Source organism: Ambystoma mexicanum, chromosome 3q (assembly GCF_040938575.1).
Source record: "Ambystoma mexicanum isolate Mex_15411 chromosome 3q, UKY_AmexF1_1, whole genome shotgun sequence".
NCBI lineage: Eukaryota > Metazoa > Chordata > Amphibia > Caudata > Ambystomatidae > Ambystoma > Ambystoma mexicanum.
This window is the reverse complement of record NC_090926.1, coordinates 13,760,464-13,788,168: the sequence shown is the minus strand read 5'-3', so window position 1 is coordinate 13,788,168 and position 27,705 is coordinate 13,760,464. Positions and strand designations below refer to the sequence as shown.

The window sequence follows — 27,705 nt, the reverse complement described above, 5'->3', positions numbered from 1 at the left end:
GGCTGCGACCGTGCCCAAACGCCTCCGCAGAGACCAGGTGAGCGGAACAGAATGCAAAGGCTCTTCTACAAATCTCTGCCTGGGTGTTATGGAAACTTCAGAAACTGACCAGTTGGCCCATTTACTGGGAGAGTTGCGTGCTGAAGTTCATGCCTCAAGACAGGAAACAAAGGCAGATACTCCAGGCACAGACTGACCAGGTCCCATTAACTGGATTGGCCCACCCCATCCTACCTCCACAGTCAGCGCTGTAGAGTTGGTTCTTCCAGGGGCTGTTCCCTTAGTCCCGCCCGAAAGCTTCACTGGTGATCCGAATAAGTATGCTATATTCATGAACCAATGCCGCCTTCATTTCCTGTGCAGACCTGGGGTCTTCCCCAATGATCAATTCACAGTGGCATTCGTACTTTCGTATTTGGGAGGAAGGGCGGCAGACTGGTCAGTACCTTTGGTAAATCAAGATGACCCTCTGCTTCGAGACTTTGGGTGTTTTCAGCATGAAATGGAGAAATTGTTCGCACGGCATGCCCAAGGCCAGGCGCTGGACAACAAATTATTGTCAGATTTATCTAACCTATATCACCTCCTTCAACCGTCTAGTAGCCCAAACAAACTGGCCAGAGGGTAAGAACTACGCTCTTCTACTGTGGATTACGAGGGGAACTTAAGGATGGCCTAGCCCAAGTAGTAAACCCCCTGGAGGGATGTGCTGAGTACATCGATCTAACAGTGCAACTCGATCATAAGCTACAGAATCGGAAACTGGATCGCGCCAGAGCAGAGGGGCAGTCGGTCAGTCTATGTGCGACCTTGTGAAAATCAGACCAAAGCACACAAACAGTCAGAACAAATGCAAATTGGGGGCTTGCGGAACCCTCTCACCAAAGCAGAGAGAGAAAAAAGGAGACAGCAACAACTTTGCTTATATTGTGGCAAAGCAAGGCACTTTCTCAGAGACTGTTCGGTGAAACCCCCCAGGAAAACAGTCGGAGCAACTGACAAGAGTGAAGAAGAGGAACAGGACTCGGGAAACTCCAATGCCCGGCAAGCGTACGGGTCCACTTGTCGAGCATTGAAAAGGTACCTATACAGACCTCACACCTAGTCATTCCGGTACTCTTGGTAACCCACAAACAACCAACAAAAATGCATGCTTTAGAGGCATATATTGATGACAGTGGGGCTGTGGGGAATTACATCGACCAAGATTTGGCTATCCAGATAGGCCTTCCTCTCCAACAAAAGCAGAAATCGGAAAACGTCACAACGGTTGACAGATCTCAGTTGTCGTCCGGCCCAGTGACTCATTGTATCGAAAAAGTCACGCTTGTGTGTCAGGACGGTCATCAAGAGGACATCACCTTCGATCTCATTGGCGCTCCTCCGTTCCAGATGATATTGGGGATGCCTTGGCTGGAAACCCATAACCCTCAGATAGATTGGCGTACAAGAGTTCTGACTCCCAAACCCCCCACCCCTCGACTGTGCCGACAGCTGTTACAACAGGAGACGCTTAGTAAAAGATCACACTAAGCCGAGTTCAAAGAAAGAAATCATGCTAGGCCTCACCAGTTCGCTACCGTCTGAATACCTGGATTATCAAGATGTGTTTCAAAAAGAGCAAGCAAACATATTACCCCCGCACAGAACGTACGACTGTCAAATTGACCTTGTACCCAGAGCCCAAATTCCCTGCAGTCGAATCTGTGCCCTTACAGAGCAGGAAACCAGCATTTATCAGTATTGGCCAATGGCTTCATTCGCCCATCCAAGACCCTGCTTCCTTACACCTCTTTTTTGTGCCTAAAAAGGAGGGAGACGTGAGAACTTGCATTGACTACAGAGCTCTCAATCAGATCATGGTACAAAAACGGTATCCGCTACCACTGATTCCCGAACTTCTGGATCAAGTAAAAAACAACCAAATTTATACAAAATCAGACTTACGAGGGGCCCATCACCTAGTGAGAGTCAAAAAGGAAGACGAGCGGAAGACAGCTTTTCGCATTGAATATGGTCTCTACGAATACCAGGTTATACCATGGCTATGTAATGCCCCTGCGGCGTTCCAATAATTTATGAACAACGTGCTCCGTGAACTATTGGACGTGTGCACACTCGTCTATATCGACGACCTCCTCATTTACTCAACCACCAAGGAGGACCATGTCAGACATGTCCGGGCAGTGCTGGAAAGACTTCGGCAACATCAGCTATATGCCAAGATGGAGAAATGCTTCTTTCACGTAATGGAGGTCGAATTCATCGGTTTTATACTCGCACCGCAAGGAGCACACATGGACACACGCAAAGTAGACGCCATCCTCCAATGACCCTCACCAACTTCCACGAAAGGTGTGCAAAGTGTGCTCGGGTTCGCCAACTTCTATCGTTGGTTCATCCCAGGGTTCTCCCAGATTGCTCACCCAATCACATCCCTACTACGAAAGAACAAACTATTTCAGTGGTCCACAGAAGCAGAGGAAGCCTTCCAAACACTAAAGCGGGCATTTACCACAGCACCCATTTTACGTCATCCCCGACCCGAGTTGTCATATGTGGTCAAAACTGATGCTTCCAACATCGCAATGGGGGCAGTTTTATCACAGCGAGACCCCGAAACAGGACAATTACATCCCGTGGCATTCTGGTCTCTTAAGTTTTCCGTTCCTGAGTTGAACTATGCGATCACTGATAAAGAACTGTTGGCAATAAAAGCAGCGTTCATGGCATGGAGACATTACCTTCTGGGGGCCAGGCATACAGTCACTGTAATTACGGACCATCGTAACCTACAATATCTAAAGACTGCAAAAGCACAATCATCACGCCAACTCCGCTGCGCTCTTTTCTTTGCGGAATACGACTTTGTCATTACCTATAGACCTGGAGTATGCAATGGAAAAGCAGACACCCTGTCGCGCATGAGTGAAGATGAAGGCATTCACCACACCTGATCAGGTGGCCATCATTCCCAAAGGACGAATTCTAAGCACACTTACAACTACTACCTCTTTGGACAACTTCAAAACTGATCTGCAACACTTGACAAATCAATCAGAACAACAGGAATGGCTGTCAAAAGGAGACCAGTACAATATCAAGAACAATCTACCACACTTCCAGGGAAGACTGTACAGCCCGGATAAATATCTGCAAAATCAAATCATAGCACATTATCATGACTCTTTAATAGAGGGACATCCAGGAATAGCTCAAACTCAGGCTAAAATAAAGAATAACTACTGGTGGCCAACTTGGCGAAAGGATATTGTCCAGTTCATCATGACTTGTGGTGTTTGCGCACAGCACAAGTCTCAAAAACAAAGTCCTGCATGTCGTCTACGTCCTTTGATGGTGCCCCCGGCGCCTTGGCATACACTGTCAATGGATTTTATTACAGATCTCCCCCCCGCCCCCTGTGGCGGATACAGCACCATCCTGGTTATCGTGGAACTGTTCTCTAAAATGGCCCATTTTATCCCGCTAAAAGGAGTCCCAACGGCCTCTACTCTGGCTACTGTGTTTCTGGAAAAGGTTGTTAAACTACATGGATTTCCATCAGTATTAATATCAGACCGCGGAACTAAATTTGTCTCAGCACTGTGGAGAAGGTGTTGCAAGATTGCCAAGATCGACCTTCGATTGTCCACAAGTCACCATCCCCAAACCGAGGACCAGACCGAACAGACTAACCAAACCCCAGAGCAATACTTAAGGTGTATGTTGCAACAAACCAAAGATACCTGGAAAGAGATACTTTGGTCGGCAGAATATGCATACAATAATTCCATCCACACTAGTACAGGACAAACTCCATTCTACATAGTTCATGGACGACATCCGCAGACATCTGATTTTGATTCGCTCGAAGCATTGGAAATGCCAGCAGTAACAACCTTACACAAAACCATCACTCGAGTTTTTAAAGAGGCAGCAGAACATCTGAGCAGAGCCAAAGAAAAACAAAAACAGTTTGCAGATCGTCACCGAAGAGAAGCTCCTAACTATCAGGCCAGAGACTAGGTTTGGTAACATCCAAAAACATTCCCCTGAAAGGACCTCAGGCGTTCCGTCCCAGATATCTGGGTCCCCACACTATCAAGGCTGTGAAAAACCCTGCGGCCATGAAATTAGAATTACCGGGCCACATGTCTCCCCTCCTAAAACCATTGAGACCAGGTATGCGGATTGATACCCCACCGGATCCCGAAATAGTCGAAGGAGAACCAGAATACGAAGTTAAGAGGGTCCTAGACTCATGGTCCGGTCCAAATTATACTACCTTATAGACTGGAAAGGCTATGGACCCCAAGATCGGACCTGGGAACCCAGTGAGCATGTCCGCGCTCCACGATTAATACGCCAGTTCCACCACAACAAACCCACTAAACCAGGGCCAGGGGGAGAACCACCCTTGAAAGGGGCCTTGAGGGGGGGGATTGAGTGCTGTCATGGCCACAGGCCCCAGGACACACAAACCACACCATCTAGTGATGGGGTTAATGGGTTACTTGTCCCACTCATGTCCCTCAGACACAAGGGCCCTGGCTGGACTCAGGCCTAGTGCCTGGCTCATATAAAGAAGTGAGCAGGAACATTTCAGTGCAGGAGTGCTTTTGTTTCACAAGAACTTTCCAGGTGGTGCTGAAAGCCTGTATTTCAGAATGTGCACTTTACTGGGGTGTGGCTCCTTAGACTGGGTCTTCACATGCTGACTCAGCGAGTGGCAGGGTGTGGCAGACAGGCTGAAGCTGGTGGGCGTGGCTTCCGAGGCTCAGCTATATAAGCAGCTCCATCCTTCAGGCTGGTGCTTCGCGTTACATTGCACCTCCCTGCAACGAGACGCTCACCGCCGCCAGGACCAGCAACAGACTTACCTGGTTGAATCCTGTGCTGCAACTGCTTGCTTACCTGGACTCCGGCGCTCATCTACACGGCAGAAGTCCATCTTCCTGACAACAGCCGCTTGCTTACCTGGACCTCAGCGCGCATCTACACGGCAGCAGACCATCTTCCAGGCAACACGCAGAGCTTGATCTCGACGCTGCAGCACCCGCGGTCTTCATTTCAACAAAGCGAAATTCCTGAAAAGAAGACAAGACAAGGTTAGAATAACTACCGACACGTAATCTTGGTTCGTGCTGCAGTTAAAACCCATGCACACCCCTACTTACCAGTCCATCGGAACTACTCACCTCCTATCTCCTGTACCGCTTCAACCTCTGCAGCGACCGCCGGAACCACAGCATCACCTGCATGGGCAAAGAGCAGAGAAAGAGACATTATACACTGAATGGACACTAGATTAAAAATGAACTTTACCAATACAATTACGAAAAGTCGAAAGGCTAGCAGGCGAGGGAAAACAAGGGAACACTTACCAGCAAGAGAAGTGGAATAGCTGCAGCCGGCCTGGGCTACCACGACAAGGGTCCAATGAAGGAGCTCGGTCCATTAGACACACACCCCTGCCAGAAGCAGCAGGACGGAGAGCCCACCATTATCATTCAACAGGTGAGCCCTTCAGAGTTACACATCCCCTGGGAAGGCACGTCTTTGGAGAAGAGATCTGAAGAGGGTGTCAGTGCCGTAAACTGCATACTTACAACCCCCTTATTTTCATGCAGGAATCGTGCTGTCCTGCCGCACAAATCCACATAGGCGCAGAGGGAAAAGCCAGACAAGAGAGGTTTCACCCCTGGAAGGGCTGCGACCATGCCCCAACGCCTCCGATGAGACCTGGTGAGCGTAACACTGTTTCTATATGCAATCTTTCTGGAGTCACTACTGGCAAAGATCCGAGAGACAGAGGAGGTGAAGGGTATACAAATGGCAGGCCTGGAGCACAAAACAATAGCTCTTGCAGAAAACATGCTGGTAGCATTAACATCCCCGGAGAACTCCCTACCAGCGCTTATGAAAGAACTGGAACGGTTCAGGGAAATATCAGGTCTCAGGATCAATATCGGAAGGACTAAACTTAACGGCAAAACACCACACAATAGAGAGATTAAACCAAACACTTCAAGTGCAAATGGCAAAAACCAGTATAACATACCTAGGGGTAACATGAGCACCTTCAATGAACCAACTGTACAAAGCACTCGAACCTGCTAGAAAAAATGTGACATTAAGAAATGGAATCCTCTTAGGACATCGTGGTGGGGGCGAATGGTAGCGACTAAAATGGTGGTACTACCAAAACTATTATTACTTCCCGGCCTTGCCAATCCGAATCCCAAACGTGTTTTTTTTAAACTCTGAATAAAGTAGTAAAGGTGTATGTATGAAAGCACAAACCACCAAGAATTGCGATGCAAACAATGATGGTGCCAAGAAATCAGGGAGGCCCGACGCTCCCCCACTTCCGTAGGTACTACGAGGCTGCCCAGCTGCGGGTAGTGAAGGAATGGGCTGCGGACACCCCACAACACACAAAGGGGTGAAACAGGACAGCACAGTGGCGGGGTCCCCACTTTCAGGGCTGCTATGGCTAAAGGGACAATACAGGCACCCAATCACCAAGATTAGCGAGGTTGTGGGGGTGGAAGTATGGGATGCGGATATAAAGAGGGGGGCAATGTCAGGTCAGCCCTCCACTTCCTTCTGATGTTTGAGAACCGGGGATGACAAAGCATCATATAAAAAATGGATTCTAGCAGGATGCAGAATGATAAGGGACATGTTCCAGGGGCAAAGAATAATGACATTTCAAGAATGCACTCAGACCCTGGGCCTAACGAATAAAGACAACTTCAAATACACTCACTTTGAGCACTGGTTAATGTCCCCGCACATAAGGCAGGCAGCTACTAGACACCCAACGCCCTTTGAACTCTACATGACGGCAAGCATGGGCTTGGGGAAACTGGTCTCAAACCTCTAGAGATTTTTAAACACTCAGGGGGAGGAGATAAGGTAGAACTATATGGTGAAATGGGAAAAGACGCTGGGAGAAACGACCATCAGGAAACAATGGGAGTACATATGGGGCATCATGCCAAAACTCACACGCTCAATATAAGTAAGAGAGATGTGGCAAAAAGTGCTGCTCCAATGGCACTACACGACGGAGAGGCTTCATGCAATGTTCCCAGCGAAATCTGACAAGTGCTGGAGTGGGTTCACAGTAGAGGGGGATTGGAAGCACATAGGGTGGTGCTGCCCGGTGATACAGCAATTCTGGGAGAGGGTCAGGGTACAGGAGGGCAAAATGGTAGCAGGTTCAGTGCACCTCGAGGAAAGGGTCTGGATGGCGGTGGGATGTGGGAACCCGGTACGGGGGGCCTCACAAAGTCTCAGAAAAGGGGCTTTATGATCTTGGTCAAAGCAGCATGGCTCGTGATAGCCCAGCAATGGAAGAAAGGAACTTCAACCGCGATCTACAAATTTGTGTCCCTAGAATGGGTAGCTTGTCAACTCCAAGGCGTCCAAGAGGCTTTCACGAGAGAATGGGGGCACTTATTAACACACCTCCAAAGTGACTACCTACAACAATGGTGCCCACACAAAATCAGAATAATGCACATCTTTTATTAAACGATGGAACTATTTCGAAGACTGGTAATCTACACCTGGGGGTGGGGAGCGGGGAGTTAGGGATGTTTTAGAAAGTATTAGGATGATGTAAGATTTGTAACTAATAAAAATACTTTGGAAACAAAAAATACTTGTGGCCTTCAAAATCCACAAATGGTGAAATAAAAAGAAGTCCGATATTGATGGGCACTCTCAATGCCTTTATTGCTTGTAATCCAACCATGACAAGGTAGGTAGATGTCTAGGGTCCCATGAATGCCAGCATCAAATGTTCACAATTGTTGCAGGAGACTTGCAGGGCTCTGCACCCTCTCCAGCCCCTCTCTCAACTCCCTTTTCCCAGAATAGGGTTGACTGTCCCAGTGGAGACTTACACTTCGTGATAAGGTGGCTAGGAGGGATGAACTACCATACTCATCGACTTTGGGTGTGGCCATCACACTTGGATTTGATTATGCATTCGTTCCTCCCCCCTTCTCCCTTCTCCCTTTGTGGTGATCAGCTATGGGAGAATGTGCCATGCCCTGCACTACAACCCTCAGCACCAACGATACACTCATTCCACAGAGCGTATAGCATCAAGTTCAAGAGCCACGGGAGCCTTTGGCTGGAATCGGTGCAAGACAAGTGCCATGAGCACGAAGCCAACACAGGGTTTGTTGTGGATCAGAGGGACAATGAAGAGGATGACTGAGGATAGGAAAACACCAACCTGGACACATATTTTAGAGTGTCAGTATTTTGAGGATGAGGCGCTAGATGTTAAGTCCACCTCTAAACACTCACGACTAAACAAAAGGAGGATAGATTTTTATGATGTGAATCAGTGAGCAACTACATAGTTTGTGATAACTCTTCAACAGCCTCAATTCCAATACCATGTGTTTCAGTTAGTTCATTTTAACAGGTTTTGTCTGCAATTACGTGGCATTTGTATAGGGGATTTACACACTACTCAACCCCTACCAATCCCACCTAATTTAGGACATGTATGCGTATCACTGGCGTAACGTGGGCCCCCGCGGTGCAGTGGGCCCCCCCACCTCATGTCCTGGGAGTGGGGCCCATTTGGACTTATGTTTTTCACAACAAAACCTACATTTCGGTGGGGGGGCCTAGCTCTTCAAATGTTGGGAGAGGTGCTAACTTCACAGGCAGTGGGTGAGGGGCAAACGTATTTGTGCAGGGGCAGCTAACTTTAGGCATTCTAATGACACTATTCTAGTGCAGCTTCAATGTTACAAGCAGTAAACTCTTTTTTAATGTTTATTTTATTTATATGTCTACACCGAACAGCCTTCTTCAGTCTGAATTTATTTTAAAATAGTGGTTTTTAGCTTTTTTCTGAATTTTCCTCTACTCTGAGTTGAATCGGCAGACTGTCTGAGCTCCTCTCACAGGGAATGATCTCCCAAATCCATTTGCTGTTTTAGCTTGGATGCATGCAATTTGCCCTTGTGACTCCGATCTTAGGGACCGACCTGAGATGTAATGAACAATTTGTTCACTCAAATAGGCAGCTGCCTGTCCAAATAGGCAACAATGTACCCGAGTCATGGTTTTGAAGGTGATCCCGTCTTCTAATGCAAGCCAGTGCAATGCTTTTCTGTCGGCTGTAACATGGTCTCTTCTATCCTTTTGTTTGACAATTCTTACTGCATTATGTTGGATAGATTGACATCTACTTATGCAACTTTTGCTCGCTCCTAGCAAGAGGGCGTTCCCATAGTATAGCCTGGGTAGTATAGTGGCCCTTGCGATGGTCGCGCTCAAGTAAGGTCTGATGCCTCTTAACTGCCTCAAATAATACTGTCAATTTCAGTTTAGATGGTTAACATGTGCATCTGCGCCAAGAGATGCCTCCGTGTATATACCCAGTGTTTTGACCTTTAAGTCTGAAAGCACCAACTTATTGACTGCTGTGAGAATAAGCGGTCTCCTGTCCCCCTTCTACCCTTCCAATCACTTCCCTGGCATGCAAGTACTAAACCCACATCAAGATTCCAATTGCCTGAAAAATTATGCATTTGAATTCAGGTACTGACAGTGAAAAGCTTTATGTAAGTAATTGCTGTTCCTTTAACAGCAAAACCCAGGTGTTGTTCAACATCTGTGTCCTGTTCTGTCCGGCAACGTCTCTGTAGGTCAGCCAGGTCGAGTCAACATAGTCAAACATTTCAGGGGGTAGGGGCTGGAGGGCTCAGCATGGCTCGCAGGGGGCCCCCACATTTTGTGTTACGCTACTGATGTGCACATATCTGTATAAAACCTATAGGTTTTAGAGCCACATGCTTTGCATAGTCCACAATCTCGTGATTGGCTGGGAGTACTACAATAGATTAAACTGATCTGGGGCAGATCAACAATAAAATTCATGTATGACATGCACTTTCTAGAGAGAATTCTTTTCTGGTCGACATCTTCCTTAGAACTTCACACACACAGACTAAAATAAACCTGGTCAGAAAATGTACAGAGAAAAGTCCATCTAAGGAAATATGCTTATACATCTCTAAATCTATGCAACTCAAGAGTCATTTTCACACCAAAATAGGAGAATATAGACACACTAAAAAAAATATTTTTCATATTCATCTGTACTGTATCCTATTTGTAGGAAGATCCAGTTGGGCATCTGCAATTCTAAAACAGATATACCTGGGTACATCCGAACTACACACATGAACACTGCGACAAAGGCAACTTGCATTTTTCCCCCTCTCTCCACACTAACCTAACCCATGCCCCTCTCTTTCAGTTCCGGCAAAGCACCTGGAGACCATGAAAATATATCAATCCGAATCACTTACACTGGCAAAAATACTATTAAACATAAGTAACATTTTCCTTTTGAGGTTTGTGAATTGGTTTGCTAATCTATGTAAAGCACGTAACTCTAAAACAGTTATCTCTTGGTGGCGTGTGCAAGTTGGGGACAGTATGGAATAAATGTAGACGTCAGTCTGTCTCGTGAACCTGCACCTTTGCTTTGCGAAGGTATGCACTGAACTCCCAGGTTGCTGCTTTGCATATGCCATCAAATAGATGATTTACTAAGAAAGCAATTTTACCTCCTGTTGCCCTAGCAAAATGACCTTTGATTTCTCTAATAGCTTTTTGCTTGCTAGTTTAAGTCTTCTTTTATGTATTAAAATCTTATTATTAGATATACAAAACATATTCAAACATGTCACAATCCACTAACTTTACACCAGTTAGAAGTAACAATCAACCACATACATTGCCGCTCTTCATAAAAACCTCAACAGCTGCCAGTTCCCCTAATGACAATGTTGGACCACCCTCCCCCCATAAACCTGAAGCCCCCCGCCGTCCCAACCCCCGCATCCACAACAGCACACCACTCTCCCCCAGACCATCATCTTCGACACTCCACCACCTCCACATAGTGCCTTGTTTGTACCTGAAGACAGATGGAGGAGCCGTAGTACCCTAAGCCTTGGGGGACAAGTAGAAAGTCTTCTTTAATAACTGCCTGATCTTTCTGTTGAATTTTGTCTGTGGATGTTAAAACATGTCCGCTATGCACATACCTAATGTGTGAAGACCTTTCTGCACTAGAGTGTGGTTCCTCGTAATTTTTTGTTTGACAAGAAATTTAGAAAACCTTCAGTGAAAAACTTGGATGTGTTCAAATAGCTACCTTCTCCGTATGAATTGAGAGGAAAGGCTTGCTCACAAAAAGTGCCAGTAATTCATAGTACCCTTCGTATGAAGACAATTGCCACTAAAATGCACTTTCAAAGAAAGATGCTTCAAACGGCATTGGTGCAAAAGGTGGAATCATAGGTCTCTAAACAGTATTTAAACCCTAATTGGTTGTTTTCTGGCATATGGGAGGATGCAATCTCTTTATACTTGCCATAACGTTAATTTGCCACAAAAACTTGCCATTATGTGATTTTATGTTTTGAGGTATTATCAGCTGTGCTTTGAGTTGAACTTTTAACGTGATGTAGTGTATTCCATGATTTAGTAAATATAATATACATTTAAAAGTATTGTTCTCTGACGTTTTCTCTTGTGCCATTTTTCTATTTGTGCAAGTAGCAAAAATACTTATTCAGTTTCTATGTGTCTTTTTACATATTCATACACGTATTGTGGGAATTCCTCGGGAGCCAAGCTGCCAGCCTCGTGGTGCGATTAGTATGAAGGCATCATTAAGTAATGCACAGACAACAGATTCACTTTTCTTAAAAAAAATGGTTTATTTTTCTTTATGTCGGGTTGGTGTAAGGCCTAGCTTGCCCTAGGCTAAGGTGGGATTTTCTTACCTAAATGAACTAAGGATAGTCTTGTGTCATTAAGTTCAACTCAAAGTTCTGTGTGTCCAAAACCTACACTTGCCCTCACAACTAAAGATATACAATGTGTCAGCAACCAAAAGAAACCATGTTCAAAATAAAGTTCCAGGTTTCTTCATGCTCCTAGCTTGCTTTCCAGCTTCCCCAAGTTCAAAACAAAGGCCTCTCGGTTCCCCTCCCCAAGAGTTCAACACAGTTCACTAAAAGGCCTCTGGGTTCCCTACTCCAAGAGTTCAGCTCTTCCAGCTTCAAAACTACAATTAGTTCAAATCTCTTGGCTTTCAATAACAATTTCAGTTCAACTTTGTAGCCATCCAGGCTTTTCAATAGTTCATACAGATTATTTTCTTCTATCAGTTCAGCACCTGTTATACAGTACAACTTCTGTATCTTGGCTATTCCTTGGCTCTTTCCAAATAGGGGTTACCCTGTCTAAGCGCAGTTGTCGGACCACATGGTCCACCCATTACAGATCATGCAACCAACAACCCTTGACACTTTGTTATTCTCTTCTGTTTTCTTGTCACCTGCATCATTAGTTGGCAATTAACTATACATCTTAGCTTTGCCACAAATTTCCACACCCTTTTCCATCTCTGGGCTCACCCTTATTTCAGGTTCTTCTTGGTAGAACTTATATTTCACACAATCAATCAGGCTTTCTTGCCAACACAGGTTTCTCTTTGAACCTGTGTCATTAATCACCATTCAATTCCGTTTCTCCTGAGCAGTCTCTTGACTTCATTACAATGTTCGTGGTGTTCATCCTTTTCCACCACCTGGTTTTTACTTTATCCGCTGATGCTATTGGGAAGCGGGGATGATTGTCCCATGCCCCACCAAGAGGTTCGAAATGCGGCAGAGGCTAAGAGTGTGTAGTAGATGCCTGGAGAAGTTATAGGGTTAGGGGTGTCGCTAGGAGCTGCATTATGGGTAGGTTAGTATGTTATTTGGTGTCGATTTCATTAGGAATGAAACAGAATCTTAGAAAATAGCAGCCAACTTGATATCATGGCCTGGCGCCATGCTGCAGCCAGGACAAGAGCCCCGGGCATGGAACAGAGATGCGTGTGTGAACGCAGGGTTGGGTTGCAGCCTCGGCAGCAGTGAGAAAGGCCAAACCCGCAGGGATTCAGAACCCTCTCATTGTCTCATACTATAAGCACTTGTAACCCAGAAAGAACATGCCCTGCAAGGCCATGATCGGGATCGAGAGCGCCCTGTGAAGAACTATCCCATGAGAAGGTGGGCACAAGCCTCCGACCTGCATCAGTCCAAACCCCAAGTTATAGCGCCCAGATGCCCCCGTACCAAGAGCCCACCATTCCAAGGTACCAGCCAGCCCCAGACCACCCACCATAAAACTGTTAGATCGCCAATCAGGGAGATCGCAGCACAAATCACAAGGGTCTTGAACACTGAACTTGTCTTTCTTCTGTGAGGTGCCAGGGGGAAAAATAAACCTAAAACCAGGGTGGGAAGATTTGGGATGGTGCTAACGCATCTGGGATTGAGCTGGGGTTTGAAAGTTAGCATGACCTCAAACGTATCCTCTAAGCCCATGTCTGCAGTACCAGGTGCACATTAGGCCACAGGCAGGGAATGTTATGCTTTGTACTTGAGAATTAGGAACTTTGTGCCTGATGTCGTCAAAAGAAGAACCCCACGTGGAAGAAGACTGACAGGAGGAGCTGCGACCAATGGCCTGGCATCTCTTAAGGAGCAGTCGATCTATGTATAGGGTCAATCAACCAGCCATCTGGATCTGTAACCTTTGTAATGTACATCACTTATGACGCTGTATGTGCCTTTATAATTTGCTGCATATACGGTTTTCGCCAGAGCGCTCCGTGGAAGCAGAGTTCTTTGCTGTCGAGTCTTGTTATCTATAGAAATAAACCTGGTTCTGCTTGCAAGCGGCGTGCTGGGTATTTTTCCCTAGTGGGTTGTATTTTTCTGGTGTGGGCATGGAGGGGCTTCTCTACAATGCTCATCACTTGCTTTTCCACTCTCTTCATAAGTGCTCATCACTTTACTTTCATTGAGTTTATAAATGTTCATCACTACACTTTCATTTGTGCTGTAATTTCATATTTCCTATCTTTCCTTCAGTTCGGTATTCAATAATGCAACTTCTTGTTGTATTCTTAAAAGTACTTTGCAGCTTCTTCTGTATTCAAAAATTCCTCAATGCGGTCTTCAAACACACATTTGAGACGTTTCAGTTAAATCAGCATTTTCATATGCCCCTCTCCAGCTCCCGGTAGGGGTGTTCCCCTTCTCACACTCACCGGTGTTCAGGCGCTCCTTCAGGTGTTTTCCTTCTTCTGTTCGGCTTCTCCGCGCTCTGCTGGTGCTCTTCGGGAGCTCCAGTAAGCAGCGCTCACTGCCTTCGAACCTTGCGGAAATGGCCTGCAGCAGTCTGGAACCCTCAGTGCCCCAAAACTTTGGCTGTGGACACAGGTGTCTAGACCCTCTTGTGGCCTGCTCCGGCGTCTCTCGCCCTTCCGCAACAGTATAATTTTCACCAGCCCCTTTACAGTCTGCTCCACGTCTGCCTGCTGTGTCTGTCTCTTCAGGGGGTTCCTCCTTCTCTCATGCTGGTTTCTCATTTTATACACCTGTGGCCCCTTAACAGGTTGCAGGTGTAAGTCATTTGCCTGACTATAGTTGAATCTATTAGTGAAACATGCCTGACCATTCCAATGTTATTTCTCCACAATCCTCTTCCTCGTCCCAGTACCAAAGTGGCGTGAACGAATGGGAGTGTGCATAACTCCCAGTTGCCTCCTCCTCATCCCAGTCCTAAAAGGTAAATGATTGTGGGACAGTTTGTGTGTATGAAAGGGGTAAAGGTGACTGCAAGGCTGTATAATTCCCAGTAGTTTCTTCCTGGTCTTATTATGGATCTGATATTCCTCTGTATTATCAAGAGGAGATTGAGGTGTGTTAACCTGCCCAAACAAGTAGGTGTCCTCCTGGTTGATCTTTTTCTTGTATAATAAATGGTATTTCTGAGGGTCATTTTGAAAGGAAGGAAAGGGGAACGTTTGACAACAGCCTGTAAAGGCTTCTGGGACTGAAGGTTCATTGTGAAAAGGGAATGGGGGCTACTGTGTCTCACCTAAAGACATCCTTTCTTCATTCCCAAAGTCTCTTCCACCAAGGCAATCCTCCCTCGCATATCCACCCCCAGAGTCGGGATGCAAAAGCAATGGCCCTCCCCTGGCCACCGGAGTAGAGGAAGTTGAGGAAAAAGGTGCTAAGACGCCCTCAGGTTTCGCAACACTAAGGATGTGTGATCACCCGTTTACCCTAAATGAGAAGATTTTGATGTGGACGTTTTCACTGGTTGTGCAGATGCCATTTGTAGTAGAGGAGGATACCACACTTGGCAATGTGAGGTTGGTATGAGATGTAGAAGTGTGACCAACAGTGCTGCTGGAAAAACGAGCAAATATCACGGACCATTTGATACACAGTGCATTGGCCAGAGACTCCCGCTGTGGGTAGCTCGAGGAGAAAGTGCGCCATCTTGTGTCAACCCATGCCTAAATAAATCTACATGTGGAATTTGGCATGCATCTCCCATTAGCAATATTTTTGTATTTGGTGTCTAAGGTATTTGTCAAGGCAATTTTGTATGCCTGTTACTTGTTTTGCCACCAGGATGATGCTCCTACAGAGATACCATAGCCAAATTTGCTATCTATTTGAAATGGGAGTTGCGAGTGTTCTTGCCAGTTTCTGATCCAATTTATTGCTTTTGTATTACTCACCTGATATGAACTGACTGCTTTTAATTCTAAACACGTTGATGCAGAGGGTAAGTTGCTGCAGTGTCCTGGTTCCTTCACAAAGTGGAAAAAGGAGGATATCCCCATGAGAGAGATGCATCCATCATTCGGATGACATGAGGGCTGGGGACAGCAAAAGTCTATTTGTCCCACCAATTAAACAGCCTCTTGTTATAACCGCCACTAGATTCTCCAAGTCCCCTTTGCCTGTAATCACAGAATATGGAGTCATTCCTGCATGGGTCTTACATGTAGTCTCAGCTTTGTTCCTAGGTGAATGCACAATGTCAAACCATTTAACTGCATTCTTCATGGTCTAAACAGACGTGTGCGAAAAGGAAACAGTTTCCACAAATGTCTGTATCCGCTCCTGTGAAGGAAAGGCAAATGCCTTTGGAGGGAAGGTAGTGGCACTCCCACTACAGGATTCCAGCAATCCTATAAATATCTTGGACTGTCTGTGTTGGGATTAGGCAAGGAGTAGGAATCTCAGATGTAGGAGTTGCAACATACACAAGAATGTATATCAAATCAAATCTTTATTCAGTGCATACAGTTTTAAAACAAGTTAAAACCTTACACAATTTCTTCCAATACCATATTTCATCAAATTCATATACCAAGTACAAAGATGACATCAAGCATCAACGCATTTTTAAAACACCAATTAAAATCAAGACATGTAAAACCTAATAAAACTCTTCCATTCCATTTCAATTGGGCCCTTACTCCACTAAATTAATCAATACAAAGAATTGGTACAAAAGGTTTACCTCAGGTGATACAGGAGCTTGGACCAACATAAGTTCCAAATAACCATTCCTGCTGTGCCTCCATAGCCTTTTACAGTTGTTTTTTAAAACAAGCCACTCGTTGGTTAGACAATGCTTTGCATTCCAAGAGGTGTTGTTGAATGTTTTACCTAGCTATGTGGCAGCGTCTACAACCATCAGACTGTCCATCTTCTTTCCCTCTAGCATTGTTTAGCTTAGTTGGCAGGATATCCAGTCTAAATCGGAGTAATGTATGCCTCACATTCCATGACGGGCATTTACACAAATACTGCGCATATAATCCCAATCTTTCATGGCCCCAACTTAAATTTGGATATCCCTCGTTAAGAACCTACCTTAGCGCAGGTTCTACACCAGTCCACTCTCCAGACTTTTGGTTTAGATCTTCCCGGAGGGCCATTAATTGGGAGTTCCATCCAAATCCCATTCCTCCAGTCTACTAACTGCAATCCACCAATATATTTTAGAGGGCTCGCTCCTTCATTAAAATCTGCAAACAGTGTAAAAGAGGGCAGGGGAGGGTTGATTTTCTGAACCTGTGGCATAGCAAGATTCTTTTTCAGACAATATGGGCTTCCAATGAGAGGAAGCCCAACTCATACCATTGGGACTGCCTTAGCACCTTTTTCCAGATAAACCCCTCCAGGTGGCAGAAATCCCCTGCGGGTGGCAGAAACCCTCGCCTAGGAGGCTGTGATGAATTTCTGCCCCACATATGAACATAGGCACAATTGTTGCCTTATAAAACCTTGGAGAGGGATGATTGAACATTTTCCAAACCTAAAGTTAAGGTTTCTCATCTGGGAGACTGCCATTGCGGCCTTGTTATAAAAACCCTCCATTAAAGGTTTCTTATTTAGAGTGGCCAGAATATCATAACCCAGATATTTCAACCCATCTACCTCTCCACCTTTTCACCCCCAAATGTGAGAAACCAAAAAGGTGTCTCACCAGCTAGTCCTCTGGGACTTGTCATCCAGGTGGCCAGGACATGGCCATCACTTTTGGATCTAGTTCCTGGGGGCGGTCCTGTGCGGGAGGATCACCTGGGTGAGGGGTCTTCAGGGAGTGGGGGGTGAGACAGCCGATGGTGAGATGCAGTATTCCCCCCCTTTTTTGTTCATCTACCCCCATCCTATTTTCTAGGAGTTTCCCTAGTGCCAACTCCCCCAACCCCCACTTTTTACACAAACACTGGGCCGAGGAAGAGGGTGACAGAGTACCCTGACTAACTCTCTCACATCGTACTGGCCATGTCCCGTTAATCTGGTCAGGCAAAGTCAGGCACTTTACACTAAGTGCATACACCTGATACCAGTTGGCTCTCCTCACAGGAATAAATGGCAACACCTAAAGACACACTTTGAGAAAGGCGCAACACAAGCCAAATTTCTGGGACGAAGGCAGAGTTGGGGAGGCAAGGCCAAGCCTGTGATAGTAACCTTGACTTGTGAATTGGAAATAGCAAAACAAGAAAGAAGTACACAAAACCGGTGAGATGGCAAGCGACGTGAAAGACTGGTGAGTTATTAAAGCGAATGAAGTAGCAACATTAGATCACAAGTGCAGGCTGCCCGCGTATGGATGAGACGCGGAGAAAGGCAGACCTGTGAATGAACTTTGAAGTAAAAAGCAGCTGTGAGATCAGCGAAACTAAGTAACGGAGTGGTCTGGCGAAAGGAAGTAGCCCATTCAAAAGTCTCTGTGAAAGGCACATTGTTTGTAGCTATAAAGCAAACAAACAGCAAAAGTGAATTAAACAAGAGTAAACGTGAACTCAATTGAAGTAGTCGTACGATGGTCTGTAAAGATAATCACGCACATTTGAAAGTCTTCGACATCCAAAAGGGGTCCAAGCCAGATTGAGGGAGACCTGAAGTACAATAAGCCTGGGTAACAGAGCCCCCCCCCACCCTCCGGCAATGAAGAACTGCGATGTGAGAGGTCTGAGCCCGCTAGAGGGTGGACCTACGTGAAACTGTGTGCTGCAAGGTCTGAGCCCGTAAGAGGGGGACGTTTTTACGTTGGAATACAATTTTGAAAGTCAAAAATTAGACTTTAGGTGGAAGGCCAGGCGGGCCTCAATCCACGGTTTGGAACTGCTTAAGAGTTTTAGAAACCGAGCTAGTGTGCGTCATCCTGCCTACAAGGACTTATTCCGTGAGGTTTAACGTGAGGAGGAGAGCTGGTTCAACTACCTTTATTCTTTTGAACACCGATTTTTCCTTTGCATAAATTTCTCCTTTTTACACATGAGATAGGGCAGGCATTAGGTTTTTGTTAGCATAGGCCATTTTGATTTGACTGACTCTCCTACGACTGTTTTGTTCATCGTTTGATGGTCGAGACTACTCCCATCTTAGTTATAGGGCAAAATATGAGTTTCTCCGAACCCCAACATTTTCAATAAAGGTTTTACAAATTGTATCCATTGTGTCAGTGTCATGCTTGCGACACCATGCCTTCCCTACACCAAACACAATTTTTTCTTCAATTGATTCCCTGCCGTCAGTGTTATTAGTTGGGTTTTCCTTGAATTAATGATTAGATTATTTTGTGTGCAGTACTTTTCCAATTTAGTCAGCATTCTTTGCATGCCCACCTTCATACAATCAAGCAGGATGATGTTGTCAGCATAGGTTACCCAGTGGATGCTTGTTCCCAGAACCTTAGGGGCGACAAGAGATGCTAATTCAACATAGGCGCCTAAATTCGCCAAGTATGTATTAAATAAAAAAAGGCACCAATCTGCATCTGTGTCAAACTACACTATAGGTCTTAATTTCAGACGACAACACTCCCTCTCTGTTCATACAGGCCCTAAGGGTAGATTGATTGTGGAGTTCGATCAGTGGGGCTAAGAGGCCTTCTGGGATCCCAGAGTCCAAACGCTTCCTCCATAACTTATTCCTATTGAACCCATTGAAAGCAAGGGATAGATCTACAAATACTTCTTTGTAGACCCCTCGCCCTTCCCACGCAAGGCGCTGGATATCATTTAGAACCCAGCTTGCAACATTTGTTCCCACATCTTTCCTGAATCAAGAATGTATACTGGTTGTTGGGAGCACTAGAAAAATGGGACTGCCACGCTTGAATGTGAAATTGTTGCGTACCCTGCTGTGTGTGGTATGGGTCCAATAAAGACAGTGCCCCACTGTCTTGGCAAAAATTGTAAAAAGTGGTATGAGACCCTCCACATTCACGCTAGGTACTTGTAATAGGATTGAGAGTTTTAGCTTATGAGTAGATGACAAGCCTGTGAGGCATATGAAGGGGTAAATATGTCAAGATACTAAATGGGTGCCAATTATAGTGAGATCTGGTTGAAAAATGCCCTCCCTCAACTGTGGGGCTAGGGGCATGGGGCCTGGTGGCTAGGGAGATGCTGCCTGATAAGAGCAGGGTGTACCCAGACGGTTTGTCTAATGTGTACCCAGTGCTGAGAAGCACCTGGTTAACTTGGACCACAGAAAGGCTGGCAATTGTATTATGAGCCTCTTTTGGAAGGCAAAGAGTATTTTAACATATTTACCTGCCCTTATCCCTCACAGGCTCGTCTTCTACTCACGACTGTGGATTACCCACAAGAATAACTAAAGGGGGCCTCCCCGTCTCACAGCAGGACTTATCCATTGTTGGCACCTATTGGTAAACCCATGTCTTAGTTCTAAATTCAATTAGAACAACAATATTCCGCAATCCCAGGGGGTAACTTTTGCTCCCACTCTCTGTATGCCCTGTCTTACATGCTTATCTTTATGTTTTATCACCTCCTCTTACCACACATGCCACCGACGCACACACTTTACCCATCGTTGCCACATATTAGTTTCCTTTGTAATGTATGTATCACAACTGCAATTGCTAAACACCCATGGGCCAAAACAAAAATTGGTGATACATCTAATGTGGATTATTATAACCAGCCTTGAAAATGACCTCTGATTGTTGAAACACGCGTCAGCAACACTAGTAAAAAACTGTTACAATCTCCAAATCAAGATGTCAGAAGTCTTATCAGAGAGCTAAAACTCTCAATCCTATTACAAGTACCGAGCCGTAGCAAGCAAATAAATTCAATGACTTTTTTTAAGTGCTGATTCAGTAGACCATTGCCAGTAGGAGGACTCTAAAGCCTGGGGGAGGTGAGGAGGGGGGTGGGGGGAGACTGAGAATGAAGAAGAGGAAGTGGGGCAGGAATCAGAGGAGAGCTTCCATTTTCAACCTGTGGAGGAGGAAACTATTTACTCACACCTCTCACAATTGAAACCCACAAATGATAGGTCGTGTGCAATTCCAGCATGCACAGCTAAACGCTTGGCATACAATTTGACATCATTCATGATATTATTTGTGAATAAATCAGTACAGGAGGGTCAGGTAACCAAGGCCTTAAAAAAAGGTGCTAGTAAGACGACGGTTCTGTTAAAAAAAAATCCAATTTGGATCTGAAAACATTAAAGACCTATCGGCCAGTGGCCAACTTGATTTGGCCAACCAAGATATTGGAAAAGGTCGATTGTGCACTGTTCCAAGCATTTGTGGATAAAGAGAACCTGTTACACAAATTTCAATCCGGATTCCGTCCCAACCATGGGAAGGAGTCGGCACTCTTGGCAGTTCATGAGGATCTGCTGGAGGCCGCGGACTAGGAAGGGTCCACGGTTCTATTGATGTTGGACTTGTCCGCGGCCTTCGATACGGTGGATCACCACATCATGATTCAACGTATCATGAAGGTAGGGAAGTCATCGGAACTAGTAAAAAAATGATTCGGATCCTTCCTAAAGGATAGGATGCAAAGAGTGGTGCTTGAAGGCTTTACATCGGATTGCATTTGTTTGGAATGTGGGGTACTGCAGGGGTCATCTCTGTCTCCGTTGATTTTTAATTTATATTTTCGGCCTGTATTTGACATATTTCAGAAGTATGGTTTTCGGTTACATTCTTACGCTGATGATACACAGGTTTATATTGAGATAAGAAATATGGAAGAAGCTTTTGAAAAGATCAACCTGTGTATGAATGAACTCAATGGGTGGATGGCAGATAATCAACTACAGCTTAATGCTGCTAAGACAGAGTTGATACTGTTTAGCCTAAAAGGGAAAATGCTATTAGAGAGACAGAAACCACCTCCGCTGATCCTGGGGAACAACTTCAATACGCTAACAAGGTTAGGAATCTTGGCTACATATGGCAATCGAACCTCAGCAATGAGACTCAAGTGGGGGGCTAAAGTCAAAACAGTCTTTTACGCAATCCGGGTGTTGCGTAATGACTTCCGTTCATTCCGGCGGAAGATCATGCAGCAGTGGTGGGAGCCATGACTAGCCCCCACCTGTACTTCTTTAATAGCCTATTAGCAGGAGCCCCAGCTAAACAGATAGCCAGTTTGCAGAGAGCAAAAGTGACCACATATCTGCCTTCCGAAGATCCCTACACTGGCTCAAGGTAGAAGACAGAATAAAATTCAAGGTGACATGTCTGATCCACAAGTGTTTGAACGGACTTGCCCCGGAATATCTGGTGGATAAGCTCACTCGTTACTGCCCATGCAGAGACCAACCCCCGATTTGTGTGCCAAGGTCTAATTTCGTCTCTAGGGAAGATAGAAGATTTGGGGTGTTTGGTCTGAAATTAGGGAACCAACTACCATTAGAGATCAGGTCCTCAGATTTCCTAATACTATTCAGAAAGAGCCTGAAAACCTTTCAGTTTAAATAGGCTGTATTCTTACAGAATACGCAATGAATCTATACTCCAAAACTAATAGTTAACATCTGCGCCTATATATAGTTCACTATGTTTGGTGCGCACTAGAAGTATTTCAAAATCAAATAGCACGAATGTGGAGGGTCTCATACCACTTTATCCACAAGAATGTGCCTGTACATGAATTGGCTGTTTTTCCCCTTATCAGACAGTCATCAGGTATGAATAACCATGTCCCACTAGCAACAGTTTGGTAATCCATAGATGAAAAACCATTGGAATGGAAATAGTAACAGTGTGCCAAACCAATGGAGAAAAAAAATCTAAGTCTACAGGTCACAACAGTCTGTTCACCTCTTGTATGTTCTGGGTGGGATTAAAAAACATTTTTGACCAGTTATCTGCAATAGCCATGGGGGGCAAGGTTCTACAAGTCTGCTGTGATTTCCTCCCATCAGTTGTTCTTCAAATAGGGATATCTGAGAGGACACCAGCATGATGCACTTACTTTGGGGGAGTGCAACCTGGAGGTCTCCAAATGTTTCGGCCTACCACTCCCATGATGGCGCACCATTGATTATACTGTCTAGGGCTGATGTGAGCTGTAGACCAAAAACATAAGGAGAGCCAAAAGTTGTACACCCCTGCTCTAGAGGATGCTCCCCAACCAAGGCCCTTGTGTTCCTTCGAGTCGACCATGAAGGCTGTGTTGCTATGAACTCCATGTTGTCTCCATGACCATCAGTCTGTCTTCAGAGCAGCCAGGGGCACGGAAACTGCTCTCCTGAACACGGTCAATCATGCCATCCTGATCAATCGACTGTGAGAACCTGGGCTTCGTGGATCAGGCCCTCGAGTGGTTGACCTTCTTCCTGGACGGACTCTCCCAGGTCTAACTTGGGTACTTTCTCTCCATTACCTCCCTCTCCACATGTGGTGTTCCCCAGAGCTCTACCCGCTCACCCTGGCTCTCCAAGGTCTACTTGGCCCCTTTGGTCCATCTGATCTCTACCTTCTCCTCTAACTTTCAGTGTTATGAGTATGCCATGCAGCTCTCTTTTAGGCTCCCCTCAGCCTCCCCTCCTCCCTCGCTCATTCCTGACTGTGTATCTGCAATTAAGGACTGGTGCGTCTCCAATGATCTCTGCCTTAATGCCAGTAAGACAGAGATCCTTCTCATTGGGACCCCTGCTCCCGCTTTCCCCTCTCACTCTGACCATCCTCCCTCGCCCCTCTTCCTTCGCCTTTCTGGGAGTCAAAAATCTTTAGTGTCATCTTCGACTCCACTTTCTCCTTCTCCCCTCACATCACGTCACGGACATTGCCAAGAAGGCCCACTACCAGCTGCACCTTCTCAGAGGTACTCTTCCTTTTCTCACTTTTCCCCCCAGGAGCTCACCTTCTCCAGAGCCCTGGTTTTCTCTGGGCTGGACTACTGCAACAGCCTCTTTCTCAAGCTACCTTCCTCTACTCTCCACCCTCTGCAACCAATCCAGACCAGGACTGCGAGATTTATCATTGGCCTCAAGCCCAGGGACCGTAACCCTCCAGCCCTGAAATATCTGGCTGCTGGTGGCTGCAAGGATCAAGTACAAGACCCTCTGCATCGTCCACAAGGCTTTTTGGGGCTAGGGCCCACACTACATTCAACTCTCTTCCAAAATACATTCCTTCTCGAGCCCTTCGCTCTGCTACCGCCAACTCTCTGAGGGTCAGATGCTTCTCCAGGCAGAGAGTGGGGGGTAGATCCCTTTCCTGAGCAGATACATCCCTCTGGAATGGCCTCCCTGCCCCTCTAAAATTTGAGCCGGACCACCTGAAGTTTCCGTAAGCAACTCAAAACCTCTCTTTTCTCCTCTGCTTTCTCTTCCCTCCCCTGTTGACCTACCTGTTTGCTGCACCGACTGGTTGCTTGGCTACTCCCTCACTTGGTACAAGGCTCCTCCATGATCAGTCTCCCCTGCACTGCCTCCGGGCCTACCGCCCACTTAGGGGCTGTAACTAAACTCTACAGTCCCCCTGCCTCCTTGCACTACCCAGAGTCGTGCTGCACTTTCTCAGAGCAATGTTGCCCCCATTGCACTTCCCCCTTCCCTCTCCCTGGCACTCATCCCCTCCAATCCTCCTGCACTTTGCATTGTCGCACTTTCACGATCTGAATGACACAAGGCCTAGTAAGATTGTGGTCTTCCCTCGCCTAGAAACACTTGTGTACAGGCCCATTATAAATGACATGATGATGGGGATGGGGCCTGAAAGCTACTGGTAGCCTTGTGATGGATAGGCTCTATATACTTTTCTTATGGCAAGTGTATCCCCTCCGGTTGAAGGATTTGGTGGCAAGTGCCTTGAGATCTACCTCATTAGTTCTCATTTTCCAACATTTCAACAGCCGCCCTCCCCCAATCAAATGATAATAACCATGCCTGTGGTACTTGCTAAACTGCCATTTCTGCAGCATCTAAACTTCTTTCAATCATGCCGTTTGCTGCCATCTACCACTCTACTTAAAATCACATTTGGCTGTGTACAAGCATTTCCTGGAATTCACAATTCCTATATTCTATGCAGCCATTGTGGTTATCTTTCGACCTAGAAAACGAGTGAATCTGCTTTCCTTGTGTATTGGTGATTCAGATGCGGAATCTGGTCTATCACATTTACTCCAGGCCGTGATAACCACCATGCAATCTACTTTTGGATGTCCCTTGGCAAAGAGGGAGTCCTGTGGTTCTGGTTTATGCTTCTTTACATGACGTGATGTTGAGCGTGGTGCATTGCAACTGGTTTTTGGGACCTACTCCAGAACAGGACTCGTATGACACGGAGGCATCGACAGTTTCACTGAATCAAGAAATGATAATCAGTGTCGTCCTACTCGTGCTGCATATCTAGTAGCCGCCCCTCTAATGATGGGATGATATTTTGTATAATTGTAATTGGGGGCAAGGATCGAGGAAGCCCTCTGCGCTCCGAGGGGTTCATTACACACTCATGCCAGTTGCTTTCTGCTTCATCCCATTTATATAATTCTTCCTCTTCGGGCAGGACATTTCTTGCTCGGATTGCATAAATGCCACTGCAATTTTTTGCACATTAGTTATCCTAAAGGTTTCAAGTACAGATCCAAAGAGAGTCTCTGCTTTGCAAAGCATTCTCTCAATAACATATTAAGGTTGTTCAATGTCTCTATCGGTTGTTGGGGTTTGATGTTTAAGTAACCTTACATGAAAGCCTCAGACTCAGATTCCATGCAAGTTAATGGCATGCATAGTTCCTCGTCAGAGTCTTGTTCTTGTATCAAAATTCCATTGATCCAAGCATCATTTTGACACCATGTGTCCTTATCTGTGCACAGGCTCCACTAACAGTCTATCGGTGCAATGAGTCATTTTGGCAGTGTGTGTGTGTTCGGTGCCACATGACCATTTGGTGCTATGCTTGCTTTTGGCTTTTATTTAACCACAATTTTGGGACCTGCGGCACAGAAGTAATCTTGGGGACCCAAGCCATTGTTCTTATTCCTGCACAGTCTTCTCCAAACCTGCATTTGATACATTACAACACTACATAGGATTAATTTTAAACTGATGATCCACAACAGGTGACCACCGCTCTACCATGGGCAACCCAGAGGATGCCTGCCAAGTAGCCAATGCCAGTGCACATACCAAGTGTCCACAGAGAAATAACAGAATCTGCTCTCAGGGTAGAGACGTCTGAAGTTCAAAATAGTGGTCAAACCCAGAAGGCTCTCCCAGTGGACATTTCACACAGGGGGAATACACACAGCCCCTCGACCAGGATTACTATGAGGGCTTAAAAAAGTGGCCACTCTGTAAAACCAATTAGTGTTGCATGTCAGAGCGGTCCGAGTCACACCAGAAAGTGTGAATCATAGGAATATTGGCACAGCCTTGAAAAAGACCTATAGTACGGTCGAAACACGTGTTGGAACAAGGGCAACACTAATATTGGCATATATGCATGGATTAACACATTGATATACTGTTCAAAGTGTATTGTGTGAAATATTAACATGACTTTAAATGTTTCCAGATTGGGACTATTTCAGCTATTTTGTACTGCTACAGGTACACAGATGGCAAATAGATGTTCACTCTGAATACAATGTTAAGAGTTTAAAACCACTGGATGTGTGAACAGGCGGAGCTGCCACAAACATTTATGTGGTAACCGTTTATTGTTTGATTAGGGCACTTAGAATGTGTCTGTATGCCTATGTATTATACGGATTGTTAGTGATACCGACGATATGTGACACATTATATGAAAAGCTAAACATTAGCACTTGTCATTATCTGGTCACATTAGACTCTTCCTTTATAAAACAACACAAACCCTATTATGCGCTAGGAGCTTGGTGTATATCTTATCAGTACCATCTATAAATAAGCATTAGGACTCTTCTACATGACACTCAAAGCATAAGGGGTCATAAATAATGGACAGAATCTAAATTTGCATCTTATGTGGAAGTTAGATTTGCAGAGGAAATATGTACTAGCTCCTCATTCGCCAATGAGGAGCTTCTGGTCAGTGGTTAATGCCGGATAACTAGGATCTGTTCTAAGCTCCTGCTTATCTAATCTTAATTTCGATCCCTGCTATTTTGATGTATTCGTTAAAGGGCAATTTTGATAATGGGGCATTATGTTGGAATTCTTTCAGAGAGAAGACGTGCTGAGATATTTTTTATTGTAAGAAATGGTCCTGAAGAATATGGCTGCTGGCATGTTTAGCATAGGACAAATTAATAATTACATTGAAACACATGTCGGTGTGACAGACCAGATAAAGTTTAAGAGTTGTTTTTCCTCCACCCTAGCAACCGTTGTAAAGAGGCAACATATTTTTGTGACAAAATGAAACTGCTTGTTACACACTTTTCCCTCCCTTTAATTGGGGAAGATGAGGATATAAAAGTAAGCACATTACTTCTTAATTAACGGCAACTGCACCACTCATCCCAGGGCTTTGGAGGTTCATGCCCACATGTCCGAAGCAGGCAGTTCAAAAAGGAACACAAATGGGTGCTGCATTCAGAGACCCAAATCCATTTTTGCATTGTGGGTTCCACACAACCACCTTTAAAAATCTGTTTTGTACCCCACCACACCAGGAGAGAAGAGTTAAAATGAAAATGACAAAAAAAGGTGGTGGTGGTAGGGGTTTCACACCAAAGAAACCAGAGAAGTGAATGGGTGATGGCTCCCTTGCTCCCCACCCTTACGGGAGCATGCAAGGCTCAATGTCTTTAAATCCTATGTATAACTTTGAAACCAAGACATTATTCAAGAGTTTATGACTTGGATGAGGGGTCAGGCAAGTACATGCAAAGCAACGTACACCCTCCTTCCCCTGATGCGAACACCCACCTCTTTGGTTACAGCACCATCAGTCACAAACTTGGAGCCCAACATGATCTGAAGGTTCCGCTGCATGTTGTCGGTCCTGTGTCGCTTCAGATATTCATCTGGGGTAGGAGTGAAACATTAAGGTTAG

At 45.5% G+C, this 27,705-nt stretch overlaps 1 protein-coding gene across 2 annotated transcripts in view; it reads right to left on the bottom strand.

Moving 5' to 3' along the window:
- The window catches only part of RPS19BP1 (ribosomal protein S19 binding protein 1), a 269,268-nt gene that overhangs the window by 7,294 nt on the left and 234,269 nt on the right, over positions 1-27,705 (bottom strand). For both annotated transcript variants that reach the window (XM_069652939.1, XM_069652940.1), the window contains exon 3: positions 27,579-27,676. In XM_069652939.1, the coding sequence (XP_069509040.1) occupies positions 27,579-27,676 (98 nt within the window). The remainder of the gene's footprint in view (positions 1-27,578; positions 27,677-27,705) is intronic.